At 34.7% G+C, this 22,518-nt stretch overlaps 1 protein-coding gene across 18 annotated transcripts in view; it reads right to left on the bottom strand.

Annotated features, from left to right (window-relative positions):
• Positions 1–22,518, bottom strand: part of CUL1 (cullin 1) — a 143,693-nt gene that overhangs the window by 78,935 nt on the left and 42,240 nt on the right. For 9 of the 18 annotated variants that reach the window (XM_077148843.1, XM_077148709.1, XM_077148718.1 and 6 more), the window contains 2 exons: positions 19,056–19,149; positions 14,911–15,211 (listed from right to left, as the gene is read on the bottom strand). In XM_077148843.1, coding sequence (XP_077004958.1) covers positions 14,911–15,050 — 140 coding nt within the window. In that variant the 5' untranslated portion in view covers positions 15,051–15,211; positions 19,056–19,149. The remainder of the gene's footprint in view (positions 1–14,910; positions 15,212–19,055; positions 19,150–22,518) is intronic. The other 9 variants (XM_077148734.1, XM_077148745.1, XM_077148825.1 and 6 more) reach the window with 1 other exon arrangement.

Below are 22,518 nucleotides of genomic sequence, written 5' to 3'. Positions count from 1 at the left end.
GGAATAAAAACGAGGAAGACATGAGATCCAGGAAACAGAGAAGCCAACCCAAAGAAAGACAAAGGGAATTCCAAGGCTGACAGCAAAATTCCACGCTGACAACTATACCACAGGCCTATAGAGCAAACAGCTTAGGGAGAGAAAGGAATGCTTCAGGGGAATTCAGAACTTTTAAATCCCCTAATGTGTTTGACCTTATAGAAAATGTCCTGAGAGTCTACTGGAAGGTAGGAAAACAATTAATACAAATACAAAGGAAAGTTTGCGAATGAAAAACAAAGCAATGATTAACTTCAGGAAAAATAAAAGGCTAATAACTATCATCTATTACGATGTTCAGCTATGAATATTTTCATTAACATAGATATTCATATATATCAATATATATGTCAATATGTGAATATCAAAATAACCAGAACTTTATTTCAAAATTTTTCTGAATGGATTTAAATAAAACTACATTTTGAGGATAAAGGACAAACACAGAAGAAATAACAGCATTAGGGCAAAAGACTTTCAAAAAAACATTCCATTTTCCAAAATACATTACAAATGGATTAAGAATTAAAATACAAAAATTGAAATCAGAAAACAAAGAAAATATAGATGAGCATTTAACTGATTTCAAGTTGGAAGACTGTTTAAAGCAAATATACAAATTGAAAACCCACACAAATAAAACCTAAAAAAGTACATCTAGAACCTTGAAGCCTGTGTTAAGTAAAAACACAAAAGGACAAATATTGCATAATTCTACTTTCATGAAATATTGAGAATATGAAAATTCACAGAGACAAAGAGTAATTACCATGGGTGTGATGAGGAGATGGGGATTGGGAGTTATTTCTTCATATGTACAGATTTCTGTTTGCAGTGATGAAAATGTTTTGGTAATAATGGTAGCACGATATTGTGACAGTAATTATTATCACTGAATTGTACATGTGAAGGTATCGAAATGGGAAATTCTATGTTACCACAATACATTAAAAAAAACAAACAAACACCCAGGGTGGTGCAATGGTAGCTCAGTGGCAGAATTCTTGCCTGCCATGCCAGAGACCTGGGTTCAATTCCTAGAGCCTGCCCATGACATGACAAAACAAAACAAAACAAAAAAATCTAGGCACTTAAGATTAAAATTCTCATACAGTAAAATACACCATAATTTTTAAAATAACCTGTATTTTAAATTTTGATTATATTTAGTAAAAATGTTAACACAAGATTACTACCTTTAATAAATCATAGTAATATAAAGAATGTATCTCCATAAAAACATGTACAAAGTATACTAACAGGAAATTCAAAAGATAATCTTTCAATCATACAGAGAATCGCAGATAATACACAACTCCCTTAAACCAACAACCCCATTCTGAAATCTTACTATTCCCATGCTCTTCTTATTTCACCTACCAATCCAATCCCCATCTCAACTTCTTAGGAAATAAAATATTATAGATTAAAATTGGAACACTGTGTATTCTTCCCTAGTCCCACTCCCCCTCCCTCTTACCTTAGGGGCAAATACTCCCATAAATTTAATGTATCTCAATTCCCAAAAATGTTTTTATATTTCACCACATAAAAATAATTGGAACATACCACTGTTTTCCATGTTAAAAATTTTAAATTATAGAAATTATAACATTGTACTTTTGCTTCTGACATTTGTTTCTGATAATACTGAGGGAGCTACAAATTGTATATAATATCCTATATAGACTGCTAACATACTTTGCAGTTTTTTAAGAAACTGAGTATTCTAGTCTGCTAGCTGCCGGAATGCAACACATCAGAGATGGATTGGCTTCTAATAAAAGGGAATTTATTTTGTTAGTTCTTCAGAGGAAAGGCAGCTAACTTTCATCTGAGGTTCTTTCTTACGTGGGAAGGAACAGGATGGTCTCTGCTGGCCTTCTCTCCAGGCCCCTGGGTTCCAACAACTTTCCCCGGGGGTGACTTCTTTCTGCATTTCCAAAGGCCTGGGCTGAGCTGTGAGTGCTGAGATGAGGGATGCTGAGCTGCTTAGGCTGTGCTACATTGTGCTCTCTCATTTAAGCACCAGCTAATTAAGTCAAACGCCATTCATTGCAACAGGCATCCTCCTAACTGACTGCAGATGTAATGAGCAACAGATGAGGTTCATGTACCATTGGCTCATGTCCACAGTAACAGAACTAGGTGCCTTCACCTGGTCAAGTTGACAACTGAATCTAACTACCACACTGACTTTTCTCGTACACTGATGAGAGTGCAAAATGGTACAATCACTTTGGAAAACAGTTTGGCAGTTTCTTATACAAATTGTTCAACGTTCGTAAAGTAGAATCCTACTCAGCAATTTAAAAAATGAACTACTGATACACAGAATATCTTGAATCAAGATCAAAATCATACTAAATGAAAAAAAAGACAAATAATTCCATTTATACTGAGGTTCTAGAATAGACAAAACTAATCTACAGTGACAAAAATCAGAACGATGATTGTTTCTGTGAGGGCTGAGGACTGACCGAAGGGAACTTGAGGGAACTTTCTGAATCTTGGCTAGTGAGTTGCTTACACTAGTGTATTTATCTGCCAAAAAAATAAAAGAAGAAAAAGAAAAAAGAAATCAAACTATAAACTTAGGAGCTTAACTTTTCAGAATGCAAATCTGACCTCAAAAAAAACTTTTATTGTAACTATATATAAAGATTTCTGCTACACACTGAATATTGGATTGTCTATCTTTCTGACTTGTTTACTGTAAAAATTCTCTGCTGTGGTTACAAATATCTTGTTTATGACTCATCTTTCCTTCATAGATATCATTGGATGAATTTACATAATTTATCAAAATTTTCTTTGTGCTTGTGCCTCTTGTCTTATTTAAGAAATCGTTTCCTTTCCCAATAATTCTACTGTTCTAGTTTGCTAGCTGCTGGAATGTGATATACCAGAAATGGGATGGCTTTTTAAAAGGGGAATTTTTTAAGTTGCAAGTTTACAGTTCTGGGCTTGTGAAAAGGTCCAAGCTGAAGCAAAGCTATAGAAATGTCCAATCAATGGCACCAACAAGAGGTTACCTTCACTCAAGAAAGGCCGATGAAGTTCAGGGTTTCTCTTTCAATTGGAACAGCACGTGGTGAACATGATGACATCTGCTGGCTTTCTCTCCAGGCTTCTTGTTTCATGAAGCTCCCCCAGGGGCATTTTCCTTCTTCATCTCCAAAGGTCTCTGGCTACATGGGCTCTCGTGGATCTCGTTGCTCTCCTGCTCTCTCCAAAATGCTCCCTCTTTTAAAGGATTCCAGTAAACTAATCAAGACCCACCTGGAATGGGCAAGGCCAGGTCTCCATAGAAATAATCTAATCAAACTCCCACCCAGCAATGTTGAATGAGGACTAAAGGACATGGCTTTTCTGGGATACACCACAGATTCAAATTTTTTTTCATTATGGAATAAATCACTCTTATCTGTTTGACACAATTTATCTGAAATCTGTTAAGACTTACAGTTGAGTATGTATTGGCATCTATTCAACACGTGCTTTGAAAAAAGATCTTATTCCCTTATTGTTGGATAAAGGGAACAATTAAATCAAGCTGGTTAATTTTATGTTCACATCTTTTATATCATTACTTATCTGCCTATCAATTACTGGGAAATTATTATTATAATCCCCCAATCTAATTATGGACTTGTCAATTTTTCATAATTCTCCAAAATCTCATATATTTTGATGCCCTGTAATAAGCATATAAATACACTCCTATATTATGAGGTAACCATGTTTACTCCCAATAATATTGCATTAAAAGTCTATGGTATCTGATGCTAATATGGTTATAACCATCTCTTTTATTTACAATTTACCTGAAATAACTTCCATTCCATTTCTTTACTTTAAACGTTTATCTCCTTATCTTTTAGTGAGACAATTGCACACCAGAGTAAAATTCACTTTTTAAAACTGACTCTGAAACTTACAACTTCTGAAATAAACAAAACAAGACATGGAAAAAATAGAGTCTGATAGTCTTTGATTGACAAGTTTGGCTCTAATCTTATACTCTTTCATACTGCTATTTGGATTTATTTCTATAATTTGTTTTTATATAGGAGAACTTCTAATCAAGGTGTTATCAAGACCACGTTTTCTTCCCACATAAGACTGGCATTCTGGGCATAGATACTGGTGATCCTCAGTTGCTGGCTCCTGTGTCCCATGGCAATGTACACGGTAGCCTCTCCTTTCTCTTTCAGTTCCACTGACTTTCAACTTCTGGCTGCTCCCTCTGGGGCTTTACTCTCTCTCTGTCACCCTCCCATAAGACCTTCTTCAGTAATAGAATTAAGACCCATCCTAGGCTACACCTTCTGATGTAAGGTGCAGCCTATCAAAAGGTCCTATGTATAAGGGTTCACACTCACAGAATGGATTAAGTTTAAGGACATGCTTTATTTGGGGACACATAACCCTAAACCACCATAACAATACATCGATTTTCACCTATTAAATTAATAAAGGTTTTAAAAAAATAATTAAATCTGGTAATGCCTTAAGGTGCAGGAAAATAAAAGCTTCTTTACATTGGGAGTCAGAGTACATAGTACTACATTTTCAGGAGTGAAACATGAAATTATTCAAAATTCACAAAGGACATTTCTTTTGATATAGCAATTATACCTGTAAGCATTTATCATAGGAAAATTATTACGGAAGTAACAAATATTTAGCTAGCAAACTGTCATAGCATAATTCATAGTGGGAAAAAAAAAACCCTTCAATTTGTCTGTCAAGCATAAGAGAATTAAATACATTGTTGGAGCCCTTTAATGAAACAATGTTCAGCTTTTACCAGACATAAAATAAACAATGATTTTAAAAACTGCAACATATTTACCAAATTTCATCTATCCTAAGAAATCAAATACAATGTCTCACTACTTCAAATAAAAAAGAAATGCTGCCAATTAAAATGATACAGTACATTCTTACAGATGGAATTTTTACTTATTAAAATATTAGCTCTTTTAGATGGAAGATTATAGTATCAATCATTTAAGCAGATAAGAAAGTTAAATAAACTGGTTAAGTTATTCCTAAAATGTTTTTACATAAAATCTGACTCTCTGTTAAGGATGTTTCTCCAGATAACCTTGAGCCCCATGCCACCAAGTATTTAGCATTTCCTAGGACCAATCTACAACTGATTTCAGTGTTTCCTTCTAATCTTCCATTCATTCTGTTAGTTTTGATTTTGAGCTTTTCTGATACTAAAAGAAAGTATCAACAGTTTCCCCCCCAAATACACACTCCTCTCTGCAAATCGTTCTTAAATGGTTTGGTGACTGAAACAGCAAGTTTGCAATCAAGTTTTCACAGGTACATGTCACAACTATATCATAAATGAAACCTGGATAAAAAAACTTTAGGATGCACTAAAGAATTAAAACGTCACCAAAAAAAGTCCTGAAATCAATGAATTTTGGTACATTCACAAATCAACATGGAAAGAAGTTAAAAGGAAGCCTGCCCATGTTTAAAAAAAAAAAAAAAATCTTACACACTGAATTTCCAGAAGGGTTTTCAAGGCACATTAAAGAGTATTACACAAGAGCAGAATTTAGTGGTCAAATAAACTCTGGAAATACTGGGTTAATCACACAGAAAAGGAGACCAGTAAGTGAATACAGCAACTAAAATTAGTGTTAGTATGATTCCTTTGGATAGGCAGATAAACGTTTACATATGTTCAGAAATGAAATTAACAGTTGTTCCTTCTAGAGAGAATGACAACAAAAATCCTTTCTCAGTAATATATTCTTTGAAGATGAAAACCCAACCCACAAGAACATACTCTCTTCTCTACCACTGACTATTACTCTCAGTCCCACCTCCTCAAAGAGACCTTTACACATTCAAGGAACTCCTAAGCCCAAGGAACAAAGAGGAGCAGACTGAAAGACACCATTTTAATGGAAAGAAAATCTTCTAAACTCTGTTTTAAAGTTTCTACCCAGAGTTTAACTCCACAGTCATTTGTAAATTAGCATTACCCCTCATCATTATCTAATCAGTCATGGAAAGCAATAGATACTAGTAGAGATTTCAGCTTGCTAAATGATATTAGCATCCCCAAATTTGGCTGTTTCTTTTATCAACTTTGGACATCAATTAAAGACATTAAATAGTGCAGAATTTATAACAAAAAAGCAGGAGTGCCATACCCACTGTGGCAACCTACTTTCAACATGTTTTCAGGTGGATATGTACATATCTTTAAATGATATGCAACACCAGGGGCAAATAATGGGGGAAAGGACAAGAGCTAAGGGGAGGTTTGGATTTTCTATTTAGTGAGGGTGTGTTTATCGGTCATTTTTCTCTTGGGAACAATGAAATTATCTAAAATTGAGTGTGTTAATGAACTGTGAACTTTGGGCATTATACATGATACCGAATGAATGGAGGCGGCTGACTAAGAATTAGACTGGCGAAAGATGGTGTACATATATGATCTAATATTGTGCTGCTACAAAAGTTGTGAAGCGTGCAATATTGTGAATGAACCTATGTGACATTTGGTGAGGCAAAATAAGTCAGAAACAAAAGAGCAAATACTGTGGTCTTGTTTAGAAAATACTTATAAGAAAACTGGGACCTAGATTGTCAGTTCTTAGAACAGTTACATTTAGTCCAGAGCCGTAATTGTTACTTCTGGATTTTGAAAGGCTGTTTATATATGTATAACCTGGTATTTAGAGATAAGAACAAAGGTGATCAGGCTGGGATTAAGGTAATTCAGAATACAGTGGTAGGGAAGATATTATCTATATTTTAGAACCTCATACTCTTTGAGATCAAAGGAAGAAAGGTTTATTTTGTCTAGAACCTAAATTTTCTGTAGCACATAATCTAACTCAGCCTGTCTGGAGAGATCATATAAACAATCCAAATACAGGGAGCCCAGAATAAGAATGAGAGCCTTTAATCCTATATAGCTTAATGCAAAGCCTAGATACATCCCAGAGTATATTAAGCAGATAATCAAAAAGTATTGGCAAAGTCCCTGGAGGGATGGGAGAAAAAAACATGGAATTATTAAACTTTACCATCAGGGATTCCCCTCATACTGTGTCAAACATTATGGACACCAAAGCCAATTGGCCAAGTCCTTAATCATGATACTTCTCTTGTAAAGCTTATGTATGTAGTGGAGAAGCTTAGCCTACTTACAGGTATGCCTAAGAGTTACTTCTGGAGGACCTCTCTTGTTGTTCAGATGTGGCTCACTCTCTCTAAGATCAACTCTGTAAGTGAAATCACTGCCATCCCCTACATGGGACATGGCATCCAGGTGTGAAAGTCTCCCTGGCAGCATGGGAGATGACTCCCAGGGATGAGTCCTGCATTGGCACCATGGGATCAACAATTCCATCCTGACCAAAAGGGGGAAAAGAAGTATAACTAATAAAGTATCAGTGGCTCAGAACGTTCAAATAGAGTCAAGAGGCTGCTCTGGGGGTCACTCTTACACAAGCTTCAGGTAGACATTGCTACCTATCAAAACTTGCAAAACCCCAACCAAACCATTCCAGCCAATCTCAAAGAACACCTAGGGCAATATATATAAGATTCTACAAAGGTTCCATGCAATAGGGTAACTTTCCAGAAACCTACAACCTCCAGATGGGTCCCTGGACAGATAAATCCTGAAACCAAAGGTTCCATCTTCTCCAGAACATCAGCTAGCTCCATGCCACTATCTCATATTAATGACAGCCCCTTCCAATATGAAAAAAGTTAGAATGGCCATAACCCAAATACTCCTAAAGAGTGGGACAGAAAGATCAAAGGTGATGGTGGAGTTACACAGAGAGGGAAGGATTTAACAAATGAATATGACGGCTGAAATCACTGAACTGATATTTCTTTTAGTCTCCAGTATCTTAGAGTTGCTAGAAATAAAAACCTAAAATTGTGGAACTGTAACCCATACCAAACTCTGAAATCTGTTGTTCAACTAATTGTTGTGCTATGCTTTGAAACATATTGCTTTTTTGTATATATGCCATTTTTCATAAAAAAATTTTTTTAAAAGTCACCCATGATGATAAAAAAAAAAAAACATTAATTCCTTCTAGCCTCCTATTCTGGAGCAGCAAGAAGGAAAAATCTGAGAGGATGGTATTGTAGCTGATGACAACCTCTAGGATCTGTCCTATAACTACATGTTGAAGAGTGCTCTGAAAATTATTGCTTTTTTCTTTCTTTGCTTTGCATATATGTCATATTATACAATTTTTTAAAAAGTTGTTTTTTTTTTTAATGGATAGGAAAGGTCCTTGAGCAACAGGAGAAAAAATATAGATTAAACCTTATCACCGGGGAAACCCCTGAAACTGTCAAACATTAGGGACACCAAAATCAATAGGTCAAGCCCTTGATTCTGAGGCTTGCTCTTGCGAACCTTATGTATGTAGCAGAAAACTTAGTTATCTATAGGTATGCCAAAGAGTTCCTTCTGGAGGACCTCTTTTGTTGCTCAGATGTGGCCTCTCTCTCCCTCTAAGCCCAACTCAGCAAAAGAAATCATTGTCTTCCCTGCCATGTGGGACATGACACCTAGGGGTGAAAGTTCCTGGTGGCATGAGCGATGACTCCAAGAGATGAGCCTGGCCCTGGCACTGTGGGATCAATAATGCCATCCTGACCAAATGGGGGGAAAGATGTGCAACAAATAAGGTATCAGTGGCTGAGAGAGTTCAAGTAGAGTCAGGTGACTACTCTGGAGGTCACCCTTATGCAAGCTTCAGTTAGACATTGTTACCTACCCAAAACTTGTCAAACCCCAATCAAAACCATTCCTGCCAACCCTAAAGAACATCTATGGTGAAAATAATTTGCTATTCCTTGTCTGACCTGTTTTTCTATGAGATTTTGATTTTCTTTGAAGGAAAGAGAATTTTGCAGGAGGCAGGCAAAGGAGAAAGACTGTCACCTGCAATCACAGCCACTAGAGAAAAGAGATGGCAAGGTGCAAAAGCACATGGACTCCAGAAAAGTGACTGTAGCAGCTGTGACAACATAACATAGTAGGCCAGTGCTGAGCTGCAGCCAGGGACTAGCATGTCCTAGCATGTTATCCTTACAAAGTATCCTCCTGCAGTCTGCCAAGAGCCAAGGAGATTTACTCTGGGTGAAAAAGTACTTCCATCATCAGTGATCATGAATTGTATCCAAGAACATCAGAACAAAGGATTAAATGTGAATTCAGAATATGTTTATAACTTATTGAGAGGTAAGCAGCCAAGACTAGGAATATAAAAGAGATCTTTATTGAACTAGTTGGGTAAAAAAGAATTTGAAAACCATATGCTAAGAAAGCAGAATAAACTAATTCAGTTCATAGCACAATAGAGAGACAATAAACAGAAACTTCAAAGTGTTTACGAGGACATATTCAACATCAATGTAGAAGTTTAAAGTTTTTGATTTCAAAAGAGTGTAAAATTTTGGATCTGAGGTGCACAACGACTGCAGAACAATTTTCACTTGAAAGTGAGGGGCAGGAAGATTTGGGCCCCAAGAAAACAAATGGAAATCTCAACCAGGTGACTTGAAAGATAGGTTCTTCTTTTGCTATAATTTGAGGATCCTCACACTACTACATTTCCCTCGTTTATACCTCTTCTACCAGTAGGAACTGTATTTTCTGAGCCAACCATGGTACTTGAAATGTAACAGGTTCTCAACAAATATTTATAATATGAACAAGAAATTTCACTACCTATTTCAAGTTCAAAAGTAAGGAAACCTATTGTTATTTGCCCACCTATAAAAAATGTACTAATACTTTATGACAGAAAAATTATTTGTGTATTATAGCTATACATATGTCAAACTACAGAAAATGATAAATGAATAGACAGAAGCACTAAGCAGACAAACATATGGGAAGGGGGAGGGAGAAGTAAGGACTTATGACTACACTCAAACTTTAAAACAGAAATGAAGCCTTGAGAAGTGGCAAGAGACAAACTTAACTGAACTAGATAAAGCCTTTTGTTTTGGAGATGCTTTGGAACGTTTCTTTTCTTTCCCCAATTCCCTTCTCTCTCTTATCATTTTGAGCTGAAAAATCAAGAAAAATGTTTGTTCTGTACAACAACTTATCTTGTTATAGCAACCTTTAGTGCTAGAGGATCCTGAAAGCTCTAAGAATATTTGTTTCACATTTAGACACAGGCCACTTCCTTTAGAAAACACATTACAACTGCTTTTCCAGGATAAACAAAAAGGTAAAAAATCTAGGAATCAGAATCTCTCCTTTTTACTCTCAATCAGTTTTCCCTTCCTTTCTTACCCATTTTCCTTCAACTACTGATAAGGCAGCTCTAATTCTAAACAGTGATACTAGAATAGTGAGATAGGATTGCACAACTGTCTGCTCCTTCTTCCCTGGGTCAAAAGGACCTCCTAACCTGAAAAATAACTTTTAGAACGCAAGTGTATGATTTTCCTGTATAGAAGCCTTCAGATTATTTTAAAAGGTAATATTGTAAGTGGTTATACAGCAGATCAAATATACACCTATAAGAGAAAACTTACAAAAAAACTTTTGTTATGTAAACTGAGGCCAAGATAAAGCTGTAGTAACAGCCAACATATAGTTTCAAAAAAATATTATATCTTAACATAAATGGAAGTGAAAATATACTCTAGAAAAATGTCAGATAATTCAAAGTGCTTCTAGTTATCACAATAACATGGTAATAACACAAAATTGAAAATACATGTGTATGATTTTCAATAAAGCAGAAATCTATTATTTTCATCTTTACCTTAAAAGTTAACATATTGAAAGCTGGCCAAAATACTTTTCTTTGTAATTTCATAAGGAAAATTAAGAAAATTAATACTTTGAGAAATGTGATTCATTCAAATACAATGCAAAGGCACAGTTCTAAGATTCAGACTATTTAGAATTTTAGAACTGGCATTACCATTTACCAAACGGTTGCTACAATGACTAGGCAGGTTACTTGTGCTTTTGGAGACCCAGTTTCCTACATTCACAGATTGGGATTACCATCAACTCTGAGGGGAGACATAAATTTTAATATATATGATTCCTAGCACAATGCCTGACACACAGGACTCAATAAGGACTCAGCCAGTAGCTAGTATTTCATAAATATCTAAAGAATTAAAATAAGACATTTTAGAACCATTATGAAAATAAACTTGAGGTGAAGAACAATGTTCCCAAGCATTTGATAGATTAATACAATAGGTGAAGACCTGACAACTCTAATTCTTCAAAAGAATATGGACTGTTGAATCACTATATTAATATTCTATCTAGCCTCCAGTGTGTAGGAGAAGCTAGAAGGAAAAATCTGAGATGGTGGAATAGTGATCTGTTCTGCAACTGCTTGTCGAACTGTGTTTGAAAATTACTGCTGTTTTCTTTCTTTGCTTTGTTTGTACCTTATCTTTTACAATTAAAAAATGTGAAAAAAAGAAACCCTTGCTTGGAAGCCCCAAGAATGGGACACAGTTTGGGTTGCTACCTGAATCTGTGCACTCCAAATTGCAATTCTAAGAGCCCAAATAAACAATTTTTTGCCTTGAAAAAAAAGGGCATATTCAAAGTTCAATATCAAAAGTAACAAATTCATTGATATGGCTTCAGATTCCACACCGCAATCAACCTTTAAGAAACTACCATATGTCAGTATTTGTTGTAACATTAAATTAGACTATCTACAGCTATTCAATAAGGCCTTTCCAATTACATGTCTGTAAGGCTAGATTTTCTTTATATACTTCAACAAAAATAACACATCACAACAGAATGAATGCAAAAAAAGATTTGAGTATCCAATTGTCTTGATTAACCTAGACGTTAGAGTTGCCAACATATAAAGCAATGTCATTATTCTTATGAAAAATTACCTTTTGTTTTTTGAAATTGTATAATTATTTTCCATAAAGTATATCATTTCTGTTAATTCAGTTTGCCATTATTTTTACATGAAATATATTTTAGTTTCTCTGTCTTAATTTCTAATATGGTAAATATCAATAGATATTACCCACAAAAAAAAAAATAAATTTCTTTCCAATCCTGAATAATTCCTCAGAAATTTTAAATGTTCCTAAATCCAAAAAGTTTGAGAGCCACTGTTTTAGAACTTCCTCAAGACAGAATTCTCAATTCAAATGGAATAGTTTAAAAAAAAAAAAAAGAATATGGAAAAAATACAACTGTTAATAAGTGATGAAATATGCTATTCTACTGGGCCTTACGAAAGAAACAGCAAAGTTTACCACAGAAAATTTCAGTATTTTGTTTTATAATATCAATACTGTACACGGAAAATAAATCCTAAGGTGTTTTTTACCCACCAATAAGGGTGAAATTTCTGGCATATGAAAAAGCAGTCTACAAGTTAACACTGAGTTCTTTATCGTGAGAAAGCTGAGTTAATACATGCTTTTTATAAAAGTTTGACAAAAGTTATTGTCATTACTCAATTTGATCACCCACTTTACTCAAAACACGTGCCAAAACTTCTGAAGGAATCCAGAAATCAAATTCATTGGAAGAGAGAATTAAATTTCCCATAGTTACACATCTGTTTTCAAAATAATGTGATGCTAACTTTGAAGACGATTCCAAAAGTTCCCAAAATGCTTTGCACAGTAGCAAAATCACTGAAGAATGTGTATACCAATCTGAACATCTACATAAGGTTTTGGATGTGTGTTACAAAAAAAAAGGGGACTTCATTAATGTATTGCAATGTTGGCTAATATTAACAAGCTAAAACCATCTTCAGCAATTAGTTTAGATTCTCTAATGCTAATAAATGTACAAAATTATTATCTTCTCAGAACAGAAAGGAAAAGAATAATATCCAAGTCAATAGTGGCGGTTTCAAAAAATTAAAATTACAGGTGTCATAACATGACAGAATTCAGTAATTTCTGCAAACAGTCTACTTTCTCATAGTCCTTAATCGCAAAACATTCCATCAGACATGGGACTGGATCCAATTCAGTTCAAACAACATATTAATAAATTCTCCATACAGGCAGATCAGCAATTAAATCTCTTTGGTCTACACAGTAGTGTCCACCTGTTTTGCATACCAGAAATACAACCGAGTACCTTGTCTCACTATTAGAATAGTCATCTTCAACTTATTACTTATAAGAAAAAACAAACGGCCATATTAGTAAGCCACCACCCTCAAGTAGAATAATATCTCATCTAGCAAAGACTCTATCTTCCTTAAAAGTGCTTTATATACCACATGATGTGACAATTCCACTCCTAAATTTATACCCAAAAGAAAAATCACACAAAAACTTCTACACAAATTCTCTAACATTATTCATGATAGGCAAAAAGCAGAAACCACCCAAAGGTTCATCAACGGATGAATGGATAAACAAAATGTGGTATATCCATACAATGGAAGTAAAAGAGGCCAGACACAAAGGGCTACAGATCGCGTGATTCCATTTCTATGAAATGTCCAAAATATGCAAATCCACAGAGGCAGAAAATAAATTAGTGGTTGCCAGGGACCAGGGGGAAGGAGGAATGAGAAGTGATTGCTAATGGTATGGGGTTTCTTTCAGCAGTGGTGAAAATGTTCTAAAACTAGATTGTGGTAATGGCTATACAACTCTGTCAATATACTAGAACCACTGAACTGTACACTTTAAGAGGGTGAATTCTATATTATGTGAATTATATCACAATACAGCTGTTATAAAAAAAGAACATAATCTAGAGTATAAATGTATATACATAAATGTGCATATACATATATAATAAATTGAAACTAATTTAGGGATAAACATATAGTTTCAAATCTATTTACATTAATGTTAATTTTTAAAAGATTCTAAAATAGCAACACAGTTGAAGGCATACTGGAATATCTCTTAAACAACTTTGATAATCACTAATACACATTACAAATTTAACTGTATCCCTCCACTGAACTAGCAATTTTAACTTCTACAATCAGCAAAATAGATCAATATACCCACGAATGTATTAGCTAAACTTTAATTTCAATTTCATATATAAAAATGGAATCAAGAACTTTAAAGTTAAATAGTTTGTCTCAGAATATATAACAGAGGACAGAAATTAAATCTTTTCTATCCTCATAAGCTTCAGAGCACATACAGGTTCCTTATATGCACAATGGACCAAATAACGAATGTACGAAATACTTTCTTAATACCACATTTATAAAACAGGGACATACTGTGTAAAACTTTTGCTCTATATGCTATCCCTAAAAATCACATCAGGAACAGATGGTAAATATTTTAGGCTTTGTGGATCCTACAGTCGCTGACACAATTACTCAATCCTGTTCCTACAGCATAAAAGCAGCCATGGACAATATACAAATGAATGGGCAAGACCAAATTTGGCCTGCACGCTGTAGTATGCCAACCCCTGCTTTAGATAACAGCACTATCCAATATAATTCTCTACAGTGATAGATATGTTCTAATATCTGGTACTGAGCACTGAAAATCTGCCTGATATAATTTTAAAATAGCCACACGTGGCTAGCCACATCACTGCTTTAGACTGCTAACCAGCCAACTGTACCACTGTTCAAAAAAAAAAAAAAGTAAACCAGTTTATATATATATATATTTAACATGGGCAGGCACTGGGAATTGAACCCAGGTCTTCACGTGGCAGGCGAGTACTCTACCTGCTGGCCCACCATGGCCCACCAAAACCAGTTAATTTCTAAAACTAAAAAGGAACACTGTGGTTGTAATGTAGGATGAACTGGAAAGCGAAAACATGGTATAAAATATCTCAAAATTCTAAGCAAATTAATCTCAGCTCAAACAGGATACGTGTAGAGTTCCATATATCTGGATTTTGCCATACTTTGTCTGGTATAAACTTGCTGGATTCCAGCTCTAAGATCATCCCAGATCTGGTCAAGGCCAATCTGCTTCAATCCATGTGGATTCTGACTTCTGTTTGATGACATTGTGAGCAATATTTTGAAATCGTCCAGTGCAGCAATCCTTATTCAAGGTACAGCTAATCCTCCATTAGATGAAAATATACAGTATCATTCCAAATTTATTCACAGCAGCTCTGAAAGGATGTCCTTCAAATGTAGAGAATGAGATTTCATTGCAGGGAAACCTGAGAAGAAATAGAAAAAATTAATTCTTCCTCAACATTCTAAGTGTCATATACTGACAAAATATTCAGTTTCAGTTTATAGGCATTAGCATCTATTACTCTACTCCAGGGATTCTTTATGTTAAAACACACTCATATTATATGTTCTGAGCTTAGAAACATGCTTAAACATTTTGTTTAAAATCATTATGATTATTAGCTCTCACAAAAGAAGTTTCAAACAAGCATAACTCTGTTGTCTTTTTTTTTTTCTTTAACCTTTTACAGTTATCAAACCTAAGATATATCATTTGACCTACATATCATTTAGAAAGAAAAACACAACGGAAAAAAAAGAAAAGCTCAGAAAATTCACAGAAAGAGAAGCACAGCTAACAGAAAAAACCATTGTATATCATTAACACTTCACATAAATAATTTTCACTTAGCCCACTGACAAAAATAGAAAAGTTGGTAAGGGTGAAGATTAAGTAAAATGGTTACAGCCTTTTTAGAAAGAAATGTGGCCAGAATTATCAAAATTTAAAATGTCACCTGAAATCAGAGAACACTGGGTTGATCAGCCACATACCTTTTTAAGTAACTATACTTTTCTAAGCCTCGATTTCCTAAGTCTACAAAATGGGGCAAATCAATTTTCTGGGGTCATAAAGTTTAAATAAGATAATGTATATCAAATTTTTAACACATGGTAAATGCTCAACAAATGATAATGGCTACTATATGTAAGTGCATGAAGCTACAGTAAAATACAATTCATAATGCTTTAAGGATCTTGGATCCATAAATACAGGATCTTAGATATTTAATACTGTAGTAAATGCAATATCACAGGTGTATTTGAAGTACTGTCTATATACATCACATCAATGTGAAGGTTTCTAGTATTTCTAGTGTAAAATTAAGAAACAATTATTTAAATGGATTCATAACCATGGTGATTTATATAGAATAAAGCTTATTAATTTTAAAATAAATGTTGCTGGAAGGTAAATAAGATCTGGAAAAATAAGAATAGGTCATCAAGAGTCGGCAAATTTAAAAGTCCCCTTCTGGGAATGGTGAGAATGGGGAGAAATTCAACTTTCCCAAGTTGAATTCTTGATATTCTCACAAGCAGTGTGGACGACCAAAGTTACAGGCTGAGTCCCCAGTCTTGGGGTTTGTTCATATGAAACTTAAACCCCATAAAGGATAGGTCAAGTCTACTTAAAATTTAGGCCTAAGGGTCACCTCCAAGAGAGCCTCTTTTGTTGCTCAGATGCAGCCTCTCTCTTCAGCCATACAACAAACAAACTTACCACCCTCCCCCTGTCTACGTGGGACATGACTCCCAGGGGTGTGGATTTTCCTGGCAACGTGGGACAGAAATCCCAGAATGAGCTGAGACCCAGCATCAAGGGATTGAGAAAACCTTCTCAACCAAAAGGGGGAAGAGAGAAATGAGACAAAGTGTCAACAGCTGAGAGATTCCAAACAGAGTCAAGAGGTTATCCCTGAGGTTATTCTTACGCATTAAGTAGATATCATCTTGTTATCCAAGATGTAATGGAGAGGCTGGAGGGAACTGCCTGAAAATGTAGAGCTGTGTTCCAGTAGCCATGTTTCTTGATGATGACTGAATAATGATATAGCTTTCACAATGTGACCATGTGATTGTGAAAACCTTGTGTCTGATGCTCCTTTTATCTATCTTGCCAATAGATGAGCAGAACATATGGAATAAAAATAAATAATACGGGGAACAAATGCTAAAAGAAATTTAGTTTGAAATGCTAGTGATCAATGAAAGCAAGGGGTAAGGGGTATGGTACGTATAATCTTTTTTTCTGTTTTTGTTTTATTTCTTTTTCTGTTGTCTTTATTTCTTTTTCTGAATTGATGCATATGTTCTAAGAAATGATGAATATGCAACTATGTGGTGATATTGAGAATTAATGATTATATATGTAGAATGAAATGATCATACGTTAATGTTTCCGTTTGTTAATTTTTTTAATTAATAAATAAATTAATTAAAAAAAAAAGAGTCCGCAAATTCAAGCTTAGGTTTCTTATCAACCAATTCAGTGTGCCCTGAAATCCAGACCTATATCCTGAATGGTACTCTCTGTAATGTAAGGCACATTTAAGGACCTTGTAGATGATGCTTGTGGGTTAAGAGTCTGAACAATGTGACATCACCTTGTTAGTCAAGATATAATGGAGAGGCTGGAGGGAACTGCCTATAAATGTAGAGCTGTGCTCCAGTAGCCATGTTTCTTGAAGATGACTGTATAATGATATAACTTTTACAATGTGACCATATGATTGTGAAAACCTTGTGTCTGATGCTCCTTTTATCTACCTTATCAACAGACAAGTAAAACATACGGAATAAAAATAAATAATGGGGGAACAAATGTTAAAATAAATTTAGTAGATTGAAATGTTTGTGATCAATGAAAGGGAGGGGCAAGGGGTATGGTATAAATGAATTTTTCCTGTTGTCTTTTTATTCCTTTTTCTGAATTGATGCAAATCTTCTAAGAAATGATCATGATGATGAATATGCAAACTATGTGAGAACATTGTGAATTACTGATTATATATGTAGAACAAAATGATCATATGCTAAGAATGCTTGTATCTGTTGTTACATTTTTAAAAAATTAAAAAATTAAGAGAAAAAAGAGTGGGAACTATGAAATAAGTGCTAGCATTTATAATCTGAGCTATGGGACTTAATATTTTATGAAACTACAACATCACATCAATTCCAGACTCTGAAAATACTTTATTTCAAACATTCAAATAGGTATGTTCAAATGTAAAATTGAAGAATATCTAATAGAAACAACTCAGCAACCACTCTGCAGATGTTCCCTATATACAATTTTAACAGGCTTTTCCGTCCATGTACCTTGGGAGACCACACCAACACCCAACTTGATAGTAATCAGTGTGTTTTGGACTGACAGGACCACCTGATATCTTCAACACTCATTTCCCCAACACTTACTGAATTTACCCTAAGGAGAAATTATCACTTAAATCCTTCAAAATTTGCAGATCAATTAATTCTATCTCAGGTATCTACCTCATATCATCCATTTAGATATTCTTTTACTTCTTTTTCTTTCTTCTATTCTAACTTCTACCAGCAACCAAGAAAAATATTTCACTCATCCCATTTTTATCTTTTCCCTGCCTTATTTCAACTGGGCACAATAAAAGTAGCTGATAAGCATAGTATGGTGATATCGCAAACCTTCTCTCTACAACCCTCCATATTCCAATGATTCACAAATGTGTATTTCTAGCCCAGATTTCTTCTCTGAACTCCAAGCCTGTCTAAATATCCAAATGCCCTGTTCATGACTCCTCTGGGATATCTCAAAACCCCAATGGGTCTAGAAACAAATTCAGGATCTGCCCCACTCCATGTCCAACCAGTGTTGCCCTTGGGCAAATGATCTAGCACCTCCTCCCACATCTTTCACATTCAGAATCCCACTGATTTTAACTTCTGAGGTCATTTAAAATCCATTCACTTATCTCCTTTCCTTCTTTTCCATAGTTCAATCATCTTTTGCCTGAATCACTACTGTAGTAATTTGGACTCCCATACCTCCATCCACTTGCACCATCCCCCATCCATTCTACACACAGCAATCAGTCTGAAATTGTAAATCTAATTAGGTTGTCATTCTAAGAGGAACAGGGAGCCAAGGCAGAATTTAAAGCAAGGACATCATTAATCATTAATATGGCATGATCACATCCTTTTCTAGCTCTCCATCTGCCTCTTAGAAAATCTTCCTCTTCATTTCCTTTGGTATAGCTACTCAGGGTTATTTTTCACCTCTTAGATATTGGAGTCTCCACACCTGAGGATCTCTGCATTTGTTGGTCTACACAGAAGGGCAAATACTGTTTGATTCCACTTATATAAATATCTAGAAAAAGCAAATTCAAAGAGACAAAGTAAATTACAGGTTACCAAGGAGCCAAGATCAGGGGGAGCAGCAAAGGCAAAACGGGAAGTTATTGCTTAGCGGGTACAGAGCTTGTGGTACTGAGAAGGTTTTATAATGAACGGTGGTAATGGTAGCATAATATTATGAATGTAATTGACATCACTGAATCGTACATATGAAAATGGTTAAAATAGGAAATTTTGTATTGTATATATTTTCCCACAATAATAATTTTTAACAAAACAAAATGGAATTTATTTTCTTAACACTACTGATATGGAACAGAACAGTCTAAGAAGTTATCCCATAAAAACTTCTGGTACATAACTTACTTGTAAACTGGAAACTTTATGTACCATGAATTTGTACACTAAAAGTTATTTGATCTTAAGAGTAAACTATCGTCACAGACAGTACGGGTTTACCAGAATACTAGTCTGAATTTTAGGTTATTCATTTTAAAGTGCCAAGAAACAGCAAAACTATAAACAGAGTCCTTAGAAAAACCAAATTCACTGATATCTATCTATTAAACTAAGAAACCCAACAGATTCAATTACAAGAGCTGATAATTTTAAAGCGTGGACAAATCAGAATAATTGTATAAATACTGAACTTATCTGGATATTATGAAAACCCAATTTTTTAAAGTCTGTCATTTTTCTTTTAACTAATAAAAGTATTTCAAATATAACAGTATCATGGATGAAGTCAAGATATCATTTATGCCCCATCAAAGTTACAATACACCAGATAAAAATGGTCACTGTAGGTTTTCCTCAAACATTAACATTTTCTCTATAATGCTTCCATTCTCATTTTTCAGCATAAGTACACCAAAAACCCTCTTGTATAGGATATCCTGTTTTACTGCACTTTGCAGAGCCTGTGTTCTTAACAAATTGAAGGTTTGTGGCAACCCTGCATTCAGCAAGTCTATCAGTGCCATTTTTCTAACAGCAGATGCACACTTTACATCTCTGTGTCATGTCTGATTAAGGTATGTACATTGTTTTTTAGACATAATGCTATTGCATACCTAAGAGAGTACAGTACAGTGTAAACATGACTTTTATATACACGGGGAAACCAAAAAAATTCATGACTTACTTTATTGCAATGTTTGTTTAAGTGCAGTGGTCTGGAATCAAACCTGCAATATCTCTGAAGTATGCCTATACATTCTTTCTTCTTTGTATTTAAATTTCTGATTTCAATTAAGAGTCTTAATCATAATTACTGATAACATGTATGAAGTCAAATATGACCTTTTCATGTTAAAATGTCAAGTTTAGTTTGTTAACATATTTTATGTTCGGTTCTATATAGGGTAACTTTGTGCCACAGCATACCTCAGCTTCCTCCTTAGAACTATATTCCAGAATATGTTGAAATATTACTGAAATATTCTACTCCTGCTGTTCTGTGTTTTATCATTTTCTCTAACTATTCATTCCCTTTTTTCCAGTTGTCTCCACGGAGTATACAAAACTCGTACAAAGTTGATGTGAAGTTCTCATATTTGCACATGTCCTTATCTACCTAACTGGGCAAGTTTAAACAGGACAACCTTTATATTTTTTAATGTCCCCTGAAAGGCCCCATATATATACCTATAGTACTAATACAGAGAAAGAATGATTTATGGCATAAATCTTTAGACTTACTCTTAATTTTTCTTTATATAGTTTATTTCATAAGGAAATCAACTTTTTGCTCTCATTTGGAGCACTTTGTCCCTGAAAATTTTATTACATCCAGAAAGGACACTGTATGCTGTTTCATCTTATGCCCACTTTGACAAATTTGTCTGCTTTATATGCACATATAACCCTATTGGCTTATATGGGGGAAAAAAAGTTTAAAAGGCTGGGAAAAGGGAATTCTATTATGTTGAAGTCTTTAAACAGCATGTTGTGTTCTTTTAACAGTGTTTCATTTATAGGTAATTACTGTATACTTTGAGATAACTGCAATTTCAAATTCATTTGGATATATATCAGAAAAAGTTGTTTTCAAAATAAATTGAGGAGTATAAAAACAATTGAAATATTTTTTTAAAAACTAGAGGAAAGGCTACTGGGAGAGGACAAATTAAAATGCTAAAAACAGACCAACAATATCAGAATTTAACAAAGAATTTTTTAAACACTAAATACTAAGTTTTTTTTTTGAGAAATTTTCACATATATACATTCTATACATGGTATATAATCAATGGCTCACAATATCATCACATAGTTGTGTATTCATCACCCTGGTCATCTTTTAGAACATTTGTATTACTCCAGAAAAAGAAATAAAAAGAAAAAAGAAACAAAACTCATACATACCATATATCTTACCCCTCCCCTTCACTGACTACCAGTATTTCCATCTACCCAATTTTACCCTTTGTCCCATTATTTATTTATTTAACCATATTTTTTACTCATCTGTACATACCCTAGTATAAGAAGCACCAGACACAAGGTCTTCATGATCACACTGTCACATTGTAAATGTTATATCTTTATACAGTCGTTTTCAAGAATCAAGGCTACTGGAACACAGCTCAAAAGTTTCACGTACTTCCCTCTAGCATACACCATAACTAAAAAGGGATATCTATATAATGTATCATAACAACCTCCAGGATAACCTCTCAACTCTCTATGAAATCTCTCAGCCACTAAAACTTATAGTCTCATTTCCCTCTTCCCCTTTTCGGTCAAGGCTTTCTCAATTCCCTTGAGGCTCGGTCCCAGCTCATCCTGGGATTTTTGTCCCACATTATCAGGGAAATTTACACCCCTGGGAATCATGTCCCACATAGGAGGGAGGGCAGTGAATTCACCTGCTGAGCTGGCTTAGAGGCCACACTTGACCAACAAGAGAGGTTTCCTGGGAGTGACCCTTAGGTCTAATTTTAAGTAGCCTTAGCCTATCCTTTGCAGGAATAAGTTTCATAGGGGCATCCTCCAAGATTGAGGACTTGGCCTATTGATTTGGAACTCCAAGATCACAGACTCGGCCTATTGATCTGGTTCTCCCCACTGCTTGCAAGAATATCAGAAATTCTCCAAATGAGGAAACTGAGTATTTCCTCCTTTCTCCCTATTCCCCCAAGTGGACTTTGCAAATACTTCTTTATTCACTGCCCAAATCACTCTGGGATTTATAGGGTATCACACTAACCTGGACAAACCAATAAAATCTCACACCCTATTCAAGATTCCATGTACTTATGGTATTCAACTAAACTGACCACACAAGTTAAATTAGGAAATGAACTACCCAAAATATAAATTTTGTACCCAATAAACACCCTTTAGTCTTGAATAGAAGTTGAAATTTTAAAATATGGAC

Source organism: Tamandua tetradactyla, chromosome 1, assembly GCF_023851605.1.
Source record: "Tamandua tetradactyla isolate mTamTet1 chromosome 1, mTamTet1.pri, whole genome shotgun sequence".
NCBI classification, from domain to species: domain Eukaryota; kingdom Metazoa; phylum Chordata; class Mammalia; order Pilosa; family Myrmecophagidae; genus Tamandua; species Tamandua tetradactyla.
The sequence above is the reverse complement of the archived record's forward strand: the minus strand, read 5'-3'. Positions and strand labels throughout refer to the sequence as shown.